Source organism: Ctenocephalides felis, unplaced genomic scaffold, assembly GCF_003426905.1.
Source record: "Ctenocephalides felis isolate EL2017-DRISC unplaced genomic scaffold, ASM342690v1 CF-g0.4_SCAFFOLD_01886, whole genome shotgun sequence".
In the NCBI taxonomy this organism is placed as follows: Eukaryota; Metazoa; Arthropoda; class Insecta; order Siphonaptera; family Pulicidae; genus Ctenocephalides; species Ctenocephalides felis.
In genome coordinates, this window is record NW_020538040.1 from 36,848,376 (window position 1) to 36,868,463 (window position 20,088).

At 30.6% G+C, this 20,088-nt stretch overlaps 2 protein-coding genes across 2 annotated transcripts in view; both read right to left on the reverse strand.

Annotated features, from left to right (window-relative positions):
- The window catches only part of LOC113374907 (sodium-independent sulfate anion transporter-like), a 33,462-nt gene extending 29,101 nt beyond the window's left edge, over positions 1 to 4,361 (reverse strand). Inside the window, exon 1 of the mRNA XM_026614869.1 lies at positions 4,256 to 4,361. Within this exon, the coding sequence (XP_026470654.1) occupies positions 4,256 to 4,361 (106 nt within the window). The remainder of the gene's footprint in view (positions 1 to 4,255) is intronic.
- A 208-nt stretch (positions 4,362 to 4,569) lies between these two features.
- LOC113374908 (sodium-independent sulfate anion transporter-like) lies at positions 4,570 to 12,299 on the reverse strand (the record flags this gene model as incomplete). The annotated part of the gene is made up of 4 exons (XM_026614870.1): positions 4,570 to 4,749; positions 8,469 to 8,689; positions 9,061 to 9,231; positions 12,152 to 12,299. Coding segments are annotated over 4 exons (720 nt in total), but the record flags the coding sequence as incomplete, so codon positions are not given.
- Positions 12,300 to 20,088: the final 7,789 nt, after the last annotated feature.

A 20,088-nucleotide genomic window follows, 5' to 3' on the forward strand; every position in this document is an offset into this window, starting at 1 on the left:
GCGATTGCCCGATAATCTTGGAAAAACCTCAGAAGTTTGGCCTCAAAAAGGATCTATTAATACAAACATAATCGTTATTGTTGGGCTATGAATTTAATACAGCGGATGTTCGTGGTACATATTAAAAGATTATAAACGTGAACAAACATCAAGTCTTTTGAAGGAAATCATGTAATTGCATTAATCACTGTAATATAAAACTAATCAGTATCATTTCGAACAAATATCTTTCGAACAGTTTTTCAATTTTCATAATCAATTGAGAATAGCGGGTCAAAACGTAGACGCAATTTTTATTATACCAAAACTATTTGTGGTTATCTGCATCTACTTATAAATCCAATAATTTCTTCTTTAAACAAAAATACAGCAATCTACGAAAATATTATTATTCACGCGACAATTTCATACCGTTTAACAAGATGTGCGATTGTTCCGTATTCACTATGAGTGGGGAAATGTTAACAAATGCGCCATCCCTACTGCAAGGGCAAGTAACACGTGGCGTCAAAAACATTTAAATAATTTAAATTGGCGAAGAATTACCACAATATTATCCTCACAGGAAACTCCTTATAGCAACTTGGAGAGGCATCCAGTTGGGACAAGTTTCAAACATTTCAAACTGCAAATTTTGGAATTGGAGGCGATAAAGTGGAAAATGTTCTTTATCGTTTAAAAAAACGGCGAATATATCAAATCTGATTGATTACAAAAATTGTGGTTATATTGGCAGAACAAACAACAACGAAACATAGCAACCGCACGCAATTTATGAAGGAATTATTAATGTTGAGCATTATTAAAGAATTGCTTCCGAGTGCTCGCATCATTTTACCCACCATGCTTCCAAGAGGAAGAGTACCAAATGCCCAACGCGATTGCCTGCAAGTCGTAAACAGTTTATTAAATCAATTTAACAAGATAAATATGATAGAAGACATTTCACACAGTGCTTTGTTTTATAATTTTACATTTGATATATTCCATTCTATCATTCGAAAACGTTGCCGAACTAATATCAAACACAACATTATTACTTTATATTCATAGTTATTTATTATATTCGTCACTAATTCAGTTATTAATAATATAAATATAAAAATGTGCCAAATAAACTGGCAATCCGGCCGCGACTAATTTATCAAAAAAACACTACTTTCATTATGTCGACCCAATATAAAACACAACATTATTACTTTATATTCATAGTTATTTATTAATATTCATCACTAATTTAGTTATTAATAAGATAAATGTAAAAAATGTGCCAAATAAACACTGGCTGGCAGACCCGCGACTAATTCATCAAAAAAAAAACAACTTTCACACTATGACGACCCAATATAAACACAACATTATTACTTTATATTCATAGTTATTTATTAATATTCATTACTAATTCAGTTATTAATAAGATATGTGAAAACTGTGCCAAATAAACACTGGCAGGCCCGCGACTAATTTATCAAACTAGTTGGTTTGGTATTTAGCCTTGAGGCAAATTACATGAACTTCCCGATATGTGTAAATAATCAACTTGATCAAAAAAATGTGTAAATAATATACTTCATCAATCCTACTTTAAAAAAAACGATAATAATTTTAGCAAAGTTTGACGAATTTTCAAAATTAAACTACTTGTTGTAAGGCCGTAATATTACAGTAAGTTCTATAAGACCATGATGTATATCGTCAAAAAAAGTTCCATGAAAAACGGCTTAAATTTTTTTTTAACAGTTAATTACAAGAAAACGGCTCGGTAGATTTTCACCTAAAATTAATCAGCATCATTCCCGGAAGATATCTTTCGAACAGTTTTTGATTTTTCAAAATCGGTTCGGTAGGATGAGCTTAAATGTGGACGAAAATTTAACACTTTTTTTCAACATTTAATTACAAGAAAACGGCTCGGTAGATTTTCACCTAAAATTAATCAGCATCATTCCCAAATGATATCTTTCGAACAGTTTTTGATTTTTCAAAATCGGTTCGGTAGGATGAGCTTAAATGTGGACGAAAATTTAACACTTTTTTTCAACATTTAATTACAAGAAAACGGCTCGGTAGATTTTCACCTGAAATTAATCAGCATCATTCCCAAATGATATCTTTCGAACAGTTTTTGATTTTTCAAAATCGGTTCGGTAGGATGAGCTTAAATGTGGACGAAAATTTAACACTTTTTTTCAACATTTAATTACAAGAAAACGGCTCGGTAGATTTTCACCTAAAATTAATCAGCATCATTCCCAAATGATATCTTTCGAACAGTTTTTGATTTTTCAAAATCGGTTCGGTAGGATGAGCTTAAATGTGGACGAAAATTTAACACTTTTTTTCAACATTTAATTACAAGAAAACGGCTCGGTAGATTTTCACCTAAAATTAATCAGCATCATTCCCAAATGATATCTTTCGAACAGTTTTTAATTTTTCAAAATCGGTTCGGTAGGATGAGCTTAAATGTGGACGAAAATTTAACACTTTTTTTCAACAGTTAATTACAAGAAAACGGCTCGGTAGATTTTCACCTAAAATTAATCAACATCATTCCCAAATGATATCTTTCGAACAGTTTTGATTTTTTAAAATCGGTTCGGTAGGATGAGCTTAATGTGGACGAAAATTTAACACTTTTTTTCAACAGTTAATTACAAGAAAACGGCTCGGTAGATTTTCACCTAAAATTAATCAGCATCATTCCCAACTAATATCTTTCGAACAGTTTTTGATTTTTTTAATTCGGTTCGGTAGGATGAGCTTAAATGTGGACGAAAGTTCAACACTTTTTTTCAAATTACAAAGAAACGGCTTGGTAGATCGTTGCACAAAACTGACAAACGATAGTCCTCACCGAAATACATCAAATGGCTTTTAAATTTCTAAAATCGGTTCAGGCGTTTTTGAGAAAACGTCGATCAAAAGTCTAATTTTGACAAATGCAAAAAGACCATACTGATTTTTGCAAACTTTGACGAATTTTTAAAGCTAAACCAGTTGTCGTAGGGCCGTAATATTTTAGTATGACCTAGAAAACTATGGTATCTATCGTCAAAAAAATAATCATAAAAATCGTCAAAATTTTTTTTTTAAAAACTTTATTACAAGAAAACGGCCCGGCCGATCTTTACCAAAAACTAATCAGCACGATTCCCAACCAATATCTATCGAACGGTTTTTGAATTTTCAGAATCGATTCAGAATTGCGGGCTAAAACGTGGACGAAAAATTTTTCACTTTTCTGCAATTTACAAAGAAACGGCCCGGCCGATCGCCGCACAAAACTCAGAGACGATAGTCCTCATCGAGATACATCAAATGGCTTTTAAATTTTTGAAATCGGTCCAACCGTTTTGGAGAAAACGTCGATTTACGACAAAAAATCTGTTCACACACACACACACACACACATACACACACACACACACACACACACACACATACTTTTTCCAAATTTGGTCTCATTCGATTCAGAATGGCTCGAAACGTCGAGAAAACATAAAATTAGCGATTCGGATTTTTTGATGAAAACATAAACTTCTCCTTCGGGAAGTTAAAAAAGTTATAATTCTTGAAACATAAGCATGCTAGTGCACTCGAATATATGTTTGCCTATTACAGTTGAATGTTTCAGCGACGTACAATTAATATGGGTGTTTCGAAGAGCCATTTCTATTTTGTTATCATGCCAGCCTTCGTAAAAGGCGCTCCGACGGAACTGATGTTACCGGTATACATATTTTTTTTGGTTTCTCTGGTGAAACGCATTCTTTTCAACGTTTAAAATACTGCTTTGACCAGCGGCCTGCAGCATTTGCGTAGTAAAAACATGCTCTTTAATTTATTGATATTGATAACTTTCTATAAACATAGTTCAAAAATCACTCTCACATAGTGTTGCACGAATTATGAATTTGGTGTTGAAAGCGATTGTATGCTTTTGAGTATTTTTAACTTTTGCATTAAATGCCCTATTCCAGCTTCTTCATACATGCCATGAACAAAGTAAATGGTTGTTTGTTGAAGTCATGACAGATACCATGCATTGTAATATGCGTGTGCATCATCAGGCATAAAAGTTAAGGTGGCAACTTTTTTTACTTTACTACTATTGAACTACAAATTTTCTCAAAAAATAATTTAAATACAGTTTTGTCTTGCCGATTGGTGAAACAAAATGCTGCGGGATAACCTACCCCAAACACATCAATCACAAGAAGAGTATGCAGGTTAAATCAATAAGAATTTGCACCATGAGATCCATCTATGCATGTTTTATCATGTCTATATTCATTTAAAATAGTAGCTTGCAATATAGTCATTACGACCACAAAAAGATCATCTTCTTCTAGTATCATGTTCTACGTTTTATTATTATTATTATCTATATGGGTAGGGTATGGTAGCACTGCTTTGCACTTGATATTTCGAACATCTTTCTTGGTAATTATTGAGCCCTCAATGGTAAAATTTTCTCATATGCTGCACTTTGAATACTGATGATAATTTTATTATCCGAAACTCCTGCTATAACTTAATAATGGTGGCCTATACTCGAAATTAATTCTATAAATTGGGAACAATTTTCCTCATATCTTTCCATGATTCTATAGTGTTGCTTGCTATAGGCGTGACTGGTTTATTTAGATATAAATCTATTTCATCACGTCTTTTATTTCCTTTTTCTCTGGCGCAATTTCTTATGTAACTGCCAAAAGTCGAAACTGTCTGGCGTGGCATCAATATCTAAACTTAGTAGAATTATTCTTTAACGTAGTAGAATTGTTCATACATATTTGATTTTTCAATGCATGTATTGCATTTGAGGCAGCATTGGTGTTTTTAAAATGCAAGTTTTTAAAGCGTTGATCGAGCAATGTGGCTAGAATGGACGGAATGAAACTTATTGACAACAAGGCTTTTGTAGGATCCAATGAAAGCACTGCAAGAAGGTTTGCGATTATTAACCCCGTGACTTCTAATACTACCAAAAAAAAAATACATTTTTTTTTTCATTTTTTCATTTTGTCAACTCGTAATTTAATTAAAATTACGAGTTTACAAAAATTTAATTTCCGGACACTTTATTTTCTGTCAAATATATTCGAAACCAATGTTCTAAAAAAAATTTGAATAGTTGGTGGTGTTTTGGTTGTGTTGATGTTTAACTCTCTTGTCTTTCTTATAAAAGCATATGCTTTTTGAGACATGTTTAGCTTCCTTCCAAAATACTAAATGCTTAGACTTATCTGTAAGAGCACTGCCTAGACCTAGGCCCTAGAGGTTTATAGTCACTGGCAGAACTGGAGGCTGTTTCATTTACACTGTCAACAGCTCTTCTATGAATTTCAGGAAATCGACAGTCCTAGTACCTTCTTGAGGAAATTATCATCTAGAATACGATTAAAAGAGGTTGAATTATAAATGCGATTAAATGCAATTTCAATCACACTTTTAACACTTCCCATCCGGTTATCCTTTATATCGAAAAAATAGTGACCTTAGAAAATTTGCTGAATCCTTTTTTATTTCATTAAATTCCTCTCTTGTGTTAATAAACGCAATTCATCCCACCTTTTACATGATAGTTATCAGATTGTTATTGATTTTATTAAAAAAACATAAAATTAATTTGCTTATCTCTTTTTATTATTTTTTACAATATTGTTTTTTCTTGTTCTAACGTTTACATGGTTTTCTTTTCCTTTTGATCAATTCCAGTTCAAGCACTGTTTGTTCGAGGCGTTTTTCGTGCTTCGAGAATTTTGTCCTTGATGCGTCCCCTCCCATTCCTATCAATACGCCTCAGTCGAGTCTGGATGCTCGGTGTGGGCGTGTTTCTCGTCTCACAATTATGTATTTATAAACTTTTAGTCAAATTAGTTTCAAATCTTTTAGTTATTCATATTTTTTCTAAAAAAATGTTTTTCTAATATGTTAAGTTTAATTTTTAAAATAAATTTTTGTTGAGTGTTTTTGTCCTGTGGTGTGTATAATGTTTCTCTATGCTATAATTAATCTATATTGTTGTTTATATTAGTAACTAGCCGGCCCGACAGACTTCGTCCTTTCAAAAAAATTGTAATGTGGCGGTATTTTGTGCCTACCTTTTTTCTATTCTTTGCAAAAAATTATCCTGAACAGAACCGTCACCCTGGTATCATTCGGTGTGCAGTCACCCTGGTATCATTTGCAGTTCACCTGTGAGTATGAGTCGGATGACTCTATTAGTTTTTTAGACTTAAGAATCACTAAAAATAAAGTAAACAATTCTGTCCTGACTGATTGGTATCAGAAACCAACGTGGTCAGGAAGATATTTAAATTATTTGTCCTTTCATTCGCGTTCCATTAAAATTTCTGTCATTATCTCTCTTATAGACAGGGCTATTTTACTAAGTAACAGTATGTTTTGGGAAAAAAATTTGACTCTTATTCGTTCCGTTCTCAAAGACAATAGTTACCCTTCGCACTTGGTCAACAACATCATTAATAATAGATTAATTTATTTGCAAACTAATTCTAATAATTCATTTTCACCTTCTTGTTCAAATTCAATAGCTTCCTCTTCCGCCCAATACAAGGAACTATCTGTTTACCTTTTTTAAGCAATTTTTCGTATTTTTTAAAAAAGTTATTTTCTTCAGAAGGATTCCGATTAGTTTTTAGTTTGATAATACGTTTTAATTGCCTTTTTTCGGTTCTTAAGTCTAGAACCCCGTCTGATAGGGTCACCGATTCTGTTTACAGGTTGGATTGCAATGATTGCAACTTGTGTTATATTGGAGAAAGTTCCCGGTATATTTATAAGAGAGTTAATCAACATATTTATAATTCAAAAAATCCAAACCAATTCAAAACGATGTTTTCAGATCATATGCTCAATTTCATCATATCATAATTCATAATATCATAATATCATAATATAATCAATCATAATTCCTTTAACAAACATTTGCAGTTCACCTGTGAGTATGAGTCGGATGACTCTATTAGTTTTTAGACTTAAGAATCACTAAAATAAAGTAAACAATTCTGTCCTGACTGATTGGTATCAGAAACCAACGTGGTCAGGAAGATATTTAAATTATTTGTCCTTTCATTCGCGTTCCATTAAAATTTCTGTCATTATCTCTCTTATAGACAGGGCTATTTTACTAAATAACAGTATGTTTTGGGAAAAAAATTTGACTCTTATTCGTTCCGTTCTCAAAGACAATAGTTACCCTTCGCACTTGGTCAACAACATCATTAATAATAGATTAATTTATTTGCAAACTAATTCTAATAATTCATTTTCACCTTCTTGTTCAAATTCAATAGCTTCCTCTTCCGCCCAATACAAAGGAACTATCTGTTTACCTTTTTTAAGCAATTTTTCGTATTTTTTAAAAAAGTTATTTTCTTCAGAAGGATTCCGATTAGTTTTTAGTTTTGATAATACGTTTAATTGCCTTTTTTCGGTTCTTAAGTCTAGAACCCCGTCTGATAGGGTCACCGATTCTGTTTACAGGTTGGATTGCAATGATTGCAACTTGTGTTATATTGGAGAAAGTTCCCAGTATATTTATAAGAGAGTTAATCAACATATTTATAATTCAAAAAATCCAAACCAATTCAAAACGATGTTTTCAGATCATATGCTCAATTTCAATCACACTTTTAACACTTCCCATCCGGTTATCCTTTATATCGAAAAAAATAGTGACCTTAGAAAATTTGCTGAATCCTTTTTTATTTCATTAAATTCCTCCTCTTGTGTTAATAAACGCAATTCATCCCACCTTTTACATGATAGTTATCAGATTGTTATTGATTTTATTAAAAAAACATAAAATTAATTTGCTTATCTCTTTTTATTATTTTTACAATATTGTTTTTTTTGTTCTAACGTTTACATGGTTTTTTTTTCCTTTTGATCATTCCAGTTCAAGCACTGTTTGTTCGAGGCGTTTTTCGTGCTTCGAGAATTTTGTCCTTGATGCGTCCCCTCCCATTCCTATCAATACGCCTCAGTCGAGTCTGGATGCTCGGTATGGGCGTGTTTCTCGTCTCACAATTATGTATTTTATAACTTTTAGTCAAATTAGTTTCAAATCTTTTAGTTATTCATAATTTTTTCTAAAAAAATTTTTCTCTAATATGTTATTAAGTTTAATTTTTTAAAATAAATTTTTGTTGAGTGTTTTTGTCCAGTGGTGTGTATAATGTTTCTCTATGCTACAATTAATCTATATTGTTGTTTATATTAGTAATAAAATTTTCAAATTGTTGTAGTTGCTGAATGATGACACGCATCTTGTGTCGAAACGTATAAATAAAAGTATTTACACTTTATACCTTTTTTATTTCGACGAATGGGCTGCTAGTTACTTTGAAATATATATATATATATATATATATATATATATATATATATATATATACATATATGTATGTGCGTGTATTTTGTTCATAATATCTTACCCTTAATGTTAAAAGAAAAACTATACAGCATAAGGCAAGTATAGAATCAGCTAATCTCGCATTTGATATCCTTTGTATTAGCTGCATCAATGTATCCACAAATCCATGTCCTGTATAATGCAGCCCTAGCAAACCTTTTGCCTGCGCACAAATAATTATTAACGACATCGCGGATGTAAAACCCGAAACGATTGGGGCACTTATGAAATCGACTAAAAATCCTGTTGAGTAAAAAAATTACATAAGTAATAAATACAAATTTTCACTAATTTTAAATAATCTTCGAATTGAATTATTAGAAACAATTCAAATTTTTAACAATTTATTAATAATATAATTAATAATAAAAGTACAATTTATAAACTTGCAATAATAAACTATACTAAATAAGATTTGAAGAAATCAAGTAAGAAGAATTACATATATAGTTAATATATCAATTTTCATTCTGAAATTTGAAATAATAAATCATTTAAATTACTAAAATAATGTGAATTAAATTTGTTGTTAATTTCAATATTACAAGATAATGAATTAGTGATAATATGAATTAAAAATTTACTACAAATAATATTTAAAAAACAATACTTACCAAGTTTCAGTAATCCCATCATAAGTTCAATGCAACCAGCTAAAAAGCCTAGTAAAACTACATATTCGACTGGTTTTTCATGACAATATTCCAAAACCATCAGAGCAACTAAACTTGTTGGTCCTAAAGATACTTCTTTAATGGTACCAAAGATGACGTATAAAAATGCACCTAAAATATATATAGACGTAGATATATATATACATAATATTGTCATTGTTAAGTTAAAAAACAATTAGTCAACGAGCCAGCGAGCTATTTGATTAACTTGTTTTCACAAAGAAAACAAACACTAACTAGAAATGTTTTAAGGGGGTTGTTCTTTTTTTATTTTTCTTTGTTTCGGTTTTGAGATTTTTTGATATTATGAAAGATAAAACCCTTAGAATCATTTAAAAAAAAAAATCATCTCAATATCTACTTTTTTGACAAAGTTATAGATATATATATCTCTATATGTATGATCCTCTGAAAGCGTTTTTTTTATCGCTCCGCGAGCTATTGTATGCCAGATTCCTCTTTTTCATTATAATACCTCATGCACATGACCTTTTTAATGTGTCAGCATCTTTGAACACCATGGTGTATTTAGTACATTAAATTAAATGGTGTATTCCTTACATTATATTAAGAACTTTAAATACGTTTTTCTCAAATTGACTTTTTTCAATGCGGTGCCACAATTAAACAAAAACTACAAGTCGGATCGACTTGCATTTTTTTTTAATTTGTTCACCACTGCAATACCGAGTCCCCCTACCTCAAACAACTTGATAACATTACGCAAAAAAATTTTGCGAAGCTTCTCGCCCCAAAAAATGGCCTTTTTTGACACTTTTTTTTAAATAGCTGCCATTTTTTTCCTTCTTGCTTTTTTTCTTTTATTTTGGTAGGGGGACTGGAAACAAACTTCTTCTTTAACGTAATTTCTTTTTTTTTTGTTTCGGGCGATGCGCAACGGATTTATCTGTGGCACCGCAAAAGAGATCGATTTTGCAAGACCGACTTTGGCGCCCCCTGGTTAAAAAATGACGGCGCAAAAAGAAAAGAAGAAAATCACGTAATATTCTATGATTTTGTAATTTTTGTTTGAAAAAAACCGCATGTCTCTATGATAAATACATTTCGAGAAAAAACAAAAACAAATACCTTGCATTTTTTGTAACGTAAAAAGAACAACCCCCTTAAATGATATTTTATTATCGGTCCATTAAGAAAGTACCATTCTGGCCAGCACATGACGGTTGCGTCATCATCCCTTAAATTTTTGAAAATGTCAAAAAAAAAGTTTCTATAACCTGCTCCCAAATGGCTCAAATTTTGAGGGTGTATTCTTTTAACTGTTCAGAAAGTATATGTAAACAGCCAGAATATTCTGACAGTTGCAAGGATCTGTCAGTCGAGTACATAATAGTCACGACGCACAAGGGGGGTATGGGACCAATTATGTATGGGCGCGTTGCCATACATAATTGGCCCCACCCTGATATATAAATAATTTATACGCCATTTTGAAGATTTTCTTAAAAAAATCCGATATACCAATCTTCAACTTTATAACTGACCTCTGGCCGAGATATCATTGAAAATATGCCAAAGTGACCCCTTTTTCAAACTCACTTTTTGGCGTAACCATAAAAGATATCGAAAAAAAATTACGTAATTCTACTCACATTGGCTTAGACCATATAATGTAGAACAATTGATGCCAAATAATCATTTCTTATTAGCTAAAAAGGATAAAATAAATTTTCAATTAATGTTTTCGGGTAGTGCGTTTCGTTCGACTACTTTCTTATTAGTGTTATTCGAAAGCCTATCGTTTTTTCTTCTAGTACTGCAAGTATTGTTCAGATCAAATTTGGGAACACATTGGAAAATTGAATTGAACATTGAACATTGGAAAGATCTAGATACAATAGAAAGTATGGAGCGATAGAACAAAAGAACTGCCGGAGTACTTCAAAGGCTGGAGTTGCGATCAGAGAGTAGTAGCGAGGACTGGATTCTTCTGGCCTCAGGGCAGGAGAAGGCCACAGTATAACACCGGAGAGAAAGATGCGCGGTGCTGGATAGAACAAGTCTGCAGCAGAAGATATTTTCGGCGCTAAGAGTGATAAGAGAATTCTAGACTGGTTGAAAACAATTGACCGAATAAAAAGATAACTAGCTGTAAGTGGAATTCTGTCTTAAGGCAATTAAGGCATCGTGCCTTAAGGCAAATTGCTGGAACTTCCCGTTGAATACTGAATGTTTTCAAATAGATTATTATAAATATTGTATCATTGTCTAATATAAAATAATAAAATAAAATCTGAAATATTTTCGATATACAAAAAACTAAAAAAAAAAAAAAAAATGAAACAAATTTTTTTTTCCAAAATAAATTATTTTGTTAAGACAAGCAGAAAGTTTTTTGAATCATTTAAATCGGACGCTTAGTTCTCTCAAAAACTGCCATTTTTCACATATTTAGCTCCGTATCTTCAAAATGGCTGGGCCTGCCTTTGCCAAAAACTAATAACTTCTCCCAATCATTACTAATTGAATGTTTTTTAGATCATTCAAATCGGATACTCCGTTCTCTCAAAAATTCGATTTCTATTTTCTGCACTCTTTGCTCCGTGTCTCCGAAACGGCTGGACCTGCCTTTGCCAAAAACTAATCAGCTCTTTTCCTTATCAATAGGAATCGAATGTTTTTTGAACCATTCAAATCGGTTGATCCGTGCGCCCTAAAACGTGACTGGAAACTTGTATCCACACATACATACACACACACACACACACATCCATTTTTTCTGAGGTATGGCAAAACGTTCAGAAACCTTCAAAACGTCGAGAAATGTAAAAATTTTCAATTCCGATTTTCGGCCCATTACAATAACTTACCCTACGGGAAGTTAAAAAGAAGGAGTTAACTGTGGAGCCAGTCTAGAACGTTAAGTTTATTGGGTCTTCAATAAAATGTTTTGTTCCTCTTAATAAAAAGTGTTAGATTAAGTTAATGCAGGCTTAAGGTATTAGGTAATGTGTATTTCTAAGCTGTTAGACTGAAATACATATGTAAATAAAAAAGTATATATGCATACCCATAAATGCCGAGTAAAGTCCATACTGGGCAGTAAGGCCAGCCAGGGCCGCGTATGCAATGCTCTGAGGTATCAGCGTTAAGCCTATAGTGATACCAGCTATCATGTCCGAAACCGCGGCTTCCCGGTCATATGACGGTAACCAGGACAGTATATGAACTCTTCTATATATAACATCTTTGAGTGTTCGCGAAAATGGTTTCTTTTGTTTCTTCTCCTTCTTTTCCACTAAAATACGAACAATAAAAATGTATTTAATGAAATAATGATTTAATTTCTTGTAAAAGAGATTGTTGATATCACCAAAATATTGAAAATGATACATCTTTATTCTTTATATTCCCTGATCATGGCACACCTAACAATTAATGCATACATTAGTGTGTATGTTTGCGTGTATGCTTGTATGAATTTATGTATTAATGGATTAGATACATTTCACAAAACATTCAATTTCAATTTTAACTATATACGAGTAGAATGTCTTGCATTGGTACGGAATAAACCAAATATCTTTTCAAACTAGTCAATAAATTTCTAACTAAGTTTTACATGATTTGCTTAGAGTAAATGTACTTACAGCATTGTAATAAATACTCAATTCACAACTTACAATTAGTAAAAAGCATTTTAAGCACTTTTTAAAAGTATCTGTAAAATAATTAAATGTGCGTATGTTAAATACATATTTTCAACATTTTTCGACAAAACTACAGAACGTTTTAACCCTTCTCGCAACTAAGTAGCAGGTTTAGATGAAAACACATACAATACATACTACACGCACGCATGAAATATTCCAACACTTTTCAATGTATGCGAAAATGATCAGAAGATCTTAAAACACAAGGATATCAAAAGTATCATTCTCAATTTGTTGAAATTTTTATAACTTTCTTTCTTTATTATCTATATATTTCATATATACATATTCACACTATAAATCTAAGTTAAAAGCAAAAACTTTAAACATACGCGGGTAATAAACTAAAAACAAAAACTAGTAGTGTATGGCATCGTGCCTTAAGGCAAATTGCTGAAACTACCCGCAGCGTAACGAAATGTTCGAGGAATATAAAATGATTTCAAATAGATTATTATAAATACTGTTACATTGTCTAATATTTATAGAAATTATATAAAATTATATTAACTGAGTTTTAGAACTGTAGCCAGAATTAAAATTAAAATCTGAATTATTTTCGATATTCAAAAAAAAATTTTTTTGGAAAAAAATTTGTTAAAATAAGCAGAAAGTTTTTTGAATCATTCAAATCAGATGCTTAGTTCTCTCAAAAACTGCCACTTTTTGTACATTTATCTCTGTATCTTCGAAATAGCTGGACCTGCCTTTACCAAAAACTAGCCACCACTTCTTCGTTAATCTTTTTAATTATTAATCAAATTGGATACTCCGGTCTCTCAAAAACTAGATTTAGATTTTCACCACTCTAAGTTTGATATCTCCGAAAGGACTGGACCTGCCTTTGCCAAAAACTAATCAGCACTTCTCCCTATCAATAGGAATCAAATGCAAAATTTGAATAATTCAAATCAGTTGATCCGTGCGCCAGAAAACGTGAACGAAATAATGCAGACACACAAAACACACATCCATTTTTTCTGAGGTATGCCAAAATAATCAGAAACCTCTGAAATGTGAAGATATGCTAATATTTTTATTTTCGATTTTCGGCCCATTACCAATAAATAATGAAAAATCTTAAATTAAATTCACCCGTTTAACTTAAGAAGCAAAATTTGTTTATGTATTTTGTGCTATTTGCATTATAGATATCTAAAATAAATAGAAGATATATAATTCGAAAACCTCCAAAAAACTTAATCTACTGACTGATAAGACTATAAATAGACAAAAGAGAATTAACAAGTGGTGCTTTTGAATCACAAATCGCAATGTAAATATTTAGAAAATTTTAAGTTGCAGAAAACCTTAGTGACTGATGTGATAAATTATTTTTGAAAAAATTATGACCTAGCAACACTAGAAAAAAGTGCCATTATTACTTCATATTTTCAATTATAACAATTAATTGTTAAAATATTTACAACTTAAATAATTGTATATAATATTCATAAACTACATTGTAAAATATCTAGTTAAAAACTGGTTCACTGAAGGACACGTGTGTAGACTTATTAATTGATAAAAAGTTTTTTATATGATTCAATGCTTTATAATATGTACGTGAAATTAGTTCAGTTGATTGATTGTTTATCGTTGAAGGGTCCTTGTTACCTCTGAATAGTAGCTAGAAAAATTAACTTTGGTATACATTCTGCTCTATAGTATCGGGAATTAAAGGGCACTAGGTTGACAATAAAAATTAATATTAAAATATTAGGAAAAGCATTAACATTTATAGAACTTGTTATAAGCCCTTTTGTGGGGTAATGGTAAAGATTGAGAACGCAAGCTGGGACAAACTAATCTCGGGTTCACTTCCAACTTCAATCGGCTATGATATCAAGCAGTATTATATCGAATTTCCACTGGAAATTATAGATCACAAATATAATCTCAACTGAAAATCGCCCTTCTTAGGCATTGATGCTTCACATACATACGACAATGCTCTTAGGTGTACATATCTAATAAATATAGTCTACACATAAAAAAGAAGAGTCGTTAAAGAAAAATCGACAATGAAAATTATTATATATCTTTACGTTTCAAAGATTTCTTAACATTCTGGCATACCTTCGAAAAAAAAACGCATGTATGTGTGTGCGTGTGAGCGAATAAAATTTTTTTTGTCGACGATTTTCTGAATATCGAAAATAATTCGGATTTTAATTTTAATTCTAATTCTGCTTTAACTTTGATATTCAGTTTATATAATTCTTATAAATATTAATTAGTCCTTCATTTTGATTTATTGAGTTTTGTTTATTTACTTTTCTGTAAACTTATATAAGTTACAGTATTTATAATGATCTATTAGAAAGCATTTACTATTCCTCGAATATTTCATAACGGTGCGGGAAGTTCCAGCAATTTGCCTTAAGGCACGATGCCATATACCACTAGTTATTTTTAATACAATTCCCCGTATTCTGGGTTTCGTGCTATAAAACCCATCTATAAAAGCTTTTTAGTTAATGAAGGATTTGATTATAAACGTATTAACAATACATTTTCGATTATGCTTGAAGAAATTTTTTTTTAAAAAATCCATATTTTTTAAGCAAGATCAGAACTCAAAAAACGCATAAATTATTCATTTATTTTATATTGATTTGTAGAAACATATTTCCAGCAACTGGCCTCAATGAATGATACCATACCAGCACTTTAAATCTATTTAATAAATCATATAGCGTTTAGTTTATATTGGTTTATAGAAGCAAATTTCCGGCAATTTGCCTCAAGCAATAATAGCATACCAGCACTTCTAACCTATTTAATAAATAAAGCTAACAACTGGCATAACTAACATAAATTTTGCATCTTCCTATTATATAAGCCAAATGTAATCTACGCTTGAAAATGTCTACGGGGATTTTCTGAATTGTTTTGTAAACTTTTTATTTTTTGTTAGTTTTTGGAATTTTGAAATTGTTTAAATGTAATTTTTTTAATAATGTCATCAATACATTGAATGTGAACTTTTCAGTATGGTTTTTTCTTTATAATAATTAACTATAGTGGTGCATGGCGTCGCACCTTAAGGCAAATTGCTGAAACTTTCCTTACCAGATCAATAAATATTGATCAATAATTAATAACAATTGTTTTAAATATTTTCAAATAGATAATTATAAGCACTATATATTTTATCGTTCATAAAATATACAGTGACGATTTCATCGCTCAAAACACTTGAGAAAGTTTACATTAGAAATAGGTGCCGAATAAATCCATCTGAGAAATTTCTTACAATAAGAATAATGCATTTAGAATATATACATTTTCAAACTGAGTTGTAAATTTAAAATTCATATTTGAAGTATTAAACTTTGTATATTTTTTAAAATTTTGAAAAAAAAAATTTTTCTGAAAATTTTGAAATTTGCTTGAACCATATAATAAACTTTAAAAAAATTAACAATTTTGGTACGGAACCCGACAAAATTGTAACACAATTAATACTCATTTTTAAAAATTTGATCAAATATCAGATGACAGATCAATGATCAAATGATCATTTTTGACCGCCAAATATCATTTTTTTTTACCTTTTTCTCTGTATCTCCAAAGCCGCTAGACCTGCCTTACTAAAATTTTTATCAATTTTTCATTTCGTCAATACAAGTAAATCTTTTTTGAATCATTCAAATCGGGTACTCCGTTCTCTCAAAAACTGATTTACCGTTTTTAGCACTTTTTGCCCCATATCTTCGAAACGGCTTCGAATCAGCACGCCTTCTCATCAATAGGAACCGAATGTTTTTTGAATCGTTCAAATCGGTTGATTCGCACACTCACACCCATATTTTCTAATTGTAATATATGCCAAAATGTTCAGAGACCTTCAAAACGTGAAAACATTTTCATTTTACAGGAAGTTAAAAAAAAATAAAAAATATAAAAGAATAAATATATTGGTTAGAAAGTAAAACATCTAATATTTGCAAAAAAAAAAAATAAAACACGTGCTGAATATAAATAGTTTTTAAAATAACTTATTTTTTTAATTAAGTAGATCCCAAATTAATTAGTAAATTTAATAAGTAACAACCTGCTTTTATTGGTGTTACCTATATGAAAAACAGTATCAACCCAAGATACAAACATTTTGTTTTGCTACTTCATTAACGCTAAAAAAATGTACACTTTAACATTGACATTTTCTTTACCTTAACTACTTAAATAATAATTTATTACTATCATTAGTCTCATCACATTTTCGTTATAAAGAAAAATTACTACTTACTTTTAGAGTTGTTATGTGACCGTCCAATTTAAATCATATAAAATAGTATATCAGAATTATTATAGAATTATATATAGTTGACCACATTCATAATATGCACATGTGTACGGTTACAAAAAGCTCAATCGACCATTTCTCTAATAACGCCGATGTTGTGTTAAACCTTTGGAAATCAGACGTAAACTGTGACAGAATTATCTGTAACAATTTTACAGATGGTATCCTGACTTTGACGGTGAGATAAAGCATGACATTGAATCTTACGAGATATTTGCTCAAATAGATACATTTTCCGATGCTGATTTTAAAATGATTAAAAAATTGAGATGATGATGCGCTTTCATTTGCATTTTGTTAAGAAAAAGCTCCGTCGATTCGACTATATAGTGATTTATTTATGATTTTAGATAAATATAAAGATAATAAGACTTAATGTTTGATATTGAATCAAAATAAGATTCTATTTTAGCATATTAAAGTATTATTATTATCACTGTTATAAGCTATTATATGATTACTAACTTCCCGAAAGAGAAGTTTATGTTTTCATCAAAAAATGCGATTCGCTAATTTTATGTTTTCTCGACGTTTCAATCCAATCTGAATCGAACGAGACCGAATTTGGAAAAAGTATGTGTGTGTGTGAACAGATTTTTTGACGTAAATCGACGTTTTCTCAAAAACGGCTGCACCGATTTCAAAAATTTAAAAGCCATTCGATGTATCTCAATGAAGACTATCGATTGTCAGTTTTGCGCTACGATCCGCCGAACCGTTTCTTTGTAAATCGCAGAAAAGTGAAAAAACTTTCATCCACGTTTTCGCCCGCAATTCGATTTTAAAAATTCAAAAACCGTTCGAAAGATATTAGTTGGGAATCGACCTGATGAGTTTTTGGTGAAGATCGACCGGGCCGTTTTCTTGTAATAAAGTGTTAAAAAAAATTTTTCGACGATTTCTTAGATCATACGATAAAATATCACGGCCCTACGACAATTCGTTTAATTTTAAAAATTCGTCAAAGTTTGCAAAAATTACTATCGTTTTTTTGGAATTTGTCAAAATTAGACCTTTCATCGACTTTTGGTCATACCTGAACCGACTTCAGAAAAAAAAGTCATTTGATGTATCTCAATAAGGACTATCGTTTGTCAGTTTTGTGCGATAATCTGCCGAGCCGTTTTCTTGTAATCAACTGTCGAAAAAAAAAATTAAGCCAATTTTTATGGAACCTTTTTTGACGATATATAACACAGTCTTACAGAACTTACTGAAATATTACAGCCCTACGACGTGTAGTTTAATTGAAAAAATTCATCTAAGTTTGAGAAAATAAAAGTTTTTTTTGACGATTGTTAAAATTAAAATTAGACGATTTACTTGGTATAACAATAGAGTACTTGGTCTTATTGAACATACTAAACCATTGAAGTCCTGGAAACTGGTTCAATGATAAAAATTGTTGATTTTTAAAAATTTGCTTTCAGAAAATACTCCGAGTTAACGCGTTCGTTCGTTTTCAATTATGTGTAATAAATCCACTCGGAATAAGTTAGTTAGAGTAAAATCTTGCAAAATTAGAGCAAAGTACTTGCAAAATAGTACTTTGTCATCTTGTCCATTGTATTTTGTCCAAAAGTGATGGCAAATGAATAACTAATCAAAACTGTAATGAACTCTTTATATTTGCAATGAAATTGATCGAAACTGGCATAAGTTTATTGATTTTAATAGAAATAATTACAGATAACAATAAATAAGTTCGTAAAGAACATGAGCAACAATGAACTTTTGAAGATGCTATATATGTACCTTTGTACTGATGATGTCGAGAAGACTGTGTCAATGATGCCCAACATCTGACAGAATTGTTACAAAAACGTTACTAAAACTAGAGAAATTTTAAATAAGACCACTGTGTCATTTTGTCCCTATATTCCATTTTGTCCGTATTTTCCCTAATATTAATCGTAAAAAGTCGAAAATGACATTTTTTGCATATATTTACGTTTCAAAGTTGATTCAATTTTTGTGAAGACAGGTCCAGCGGTTTCGGAGATCCAGAAAAAAATTGGTGGTCAAAAATGATTATTAGACCTATGCACATCAACTTATCAGATATTATATAAAGATTTCAATAACAAGTACAATATGTGTTTTCATTTCTATGGGTTCCGTACCAAGATTTGTAGTGTAAACATAAACTTCACTTCAAACAAACGTACGGCATTCTCGACAGTATGGATCAACCGAATTGAATGGGTTTCAAAAGTTTCAAGAAATTTCACAAGTTGTAAAAAAATTTAAATTTAAAAAAAATAAAAAAAATATCAGTTTTTTTTCAAAATTTTCATAAAATTATAAATAACGCTACGGGAAGTTCCAGCCTTCATACAGGATGTCATACACCACTAGTTTAAAAATTATCATTAAAACCAAATACGTCAGACCATTATATCTCATAAAATAGAGAAGTCTAAAATTTCTCGAATAAAAAATCAATTTTATTCAAAACTAAACTGCGCTCTTAAATCATTAATATTAAATCGTAAAAATGTTTGTGTTGATGGCAGAATACCATATATTGTATAAAGAAAATAATGAGGACTAAAAATACGATAGCATAAAGATTAAAGTTCTTCGGCTGATATTTAGAATAGATTTTGTTATATTTTTGTTATATTTGATTATAAATTAAAGCAACTCTTCATGAAGATTAGGAATACTAAAACCATGTAAATAGTTAAATTGTTTAATAAAAAATTCCTCAAATTGTTGAAATGTTTGCCTAGAGTTAATCCCAATGTACTCAATGTGTATCGTATAAATATTTTGAAATTTCTCATTTATTTTTTCATATTGGCCCAGAATTTATTAAATAAAATGTTTTTCTACATTAAAAATCCTATAAAATTTATTGTGCACATATCAAACTCATTTTCGAAAGGCATATCCAAAATGAACGAGTAAACGCATTCAAATCAATTAAACTTTTTAATTCTAAATACATTTACTATTAAGATCTCAATAGAGCTACAA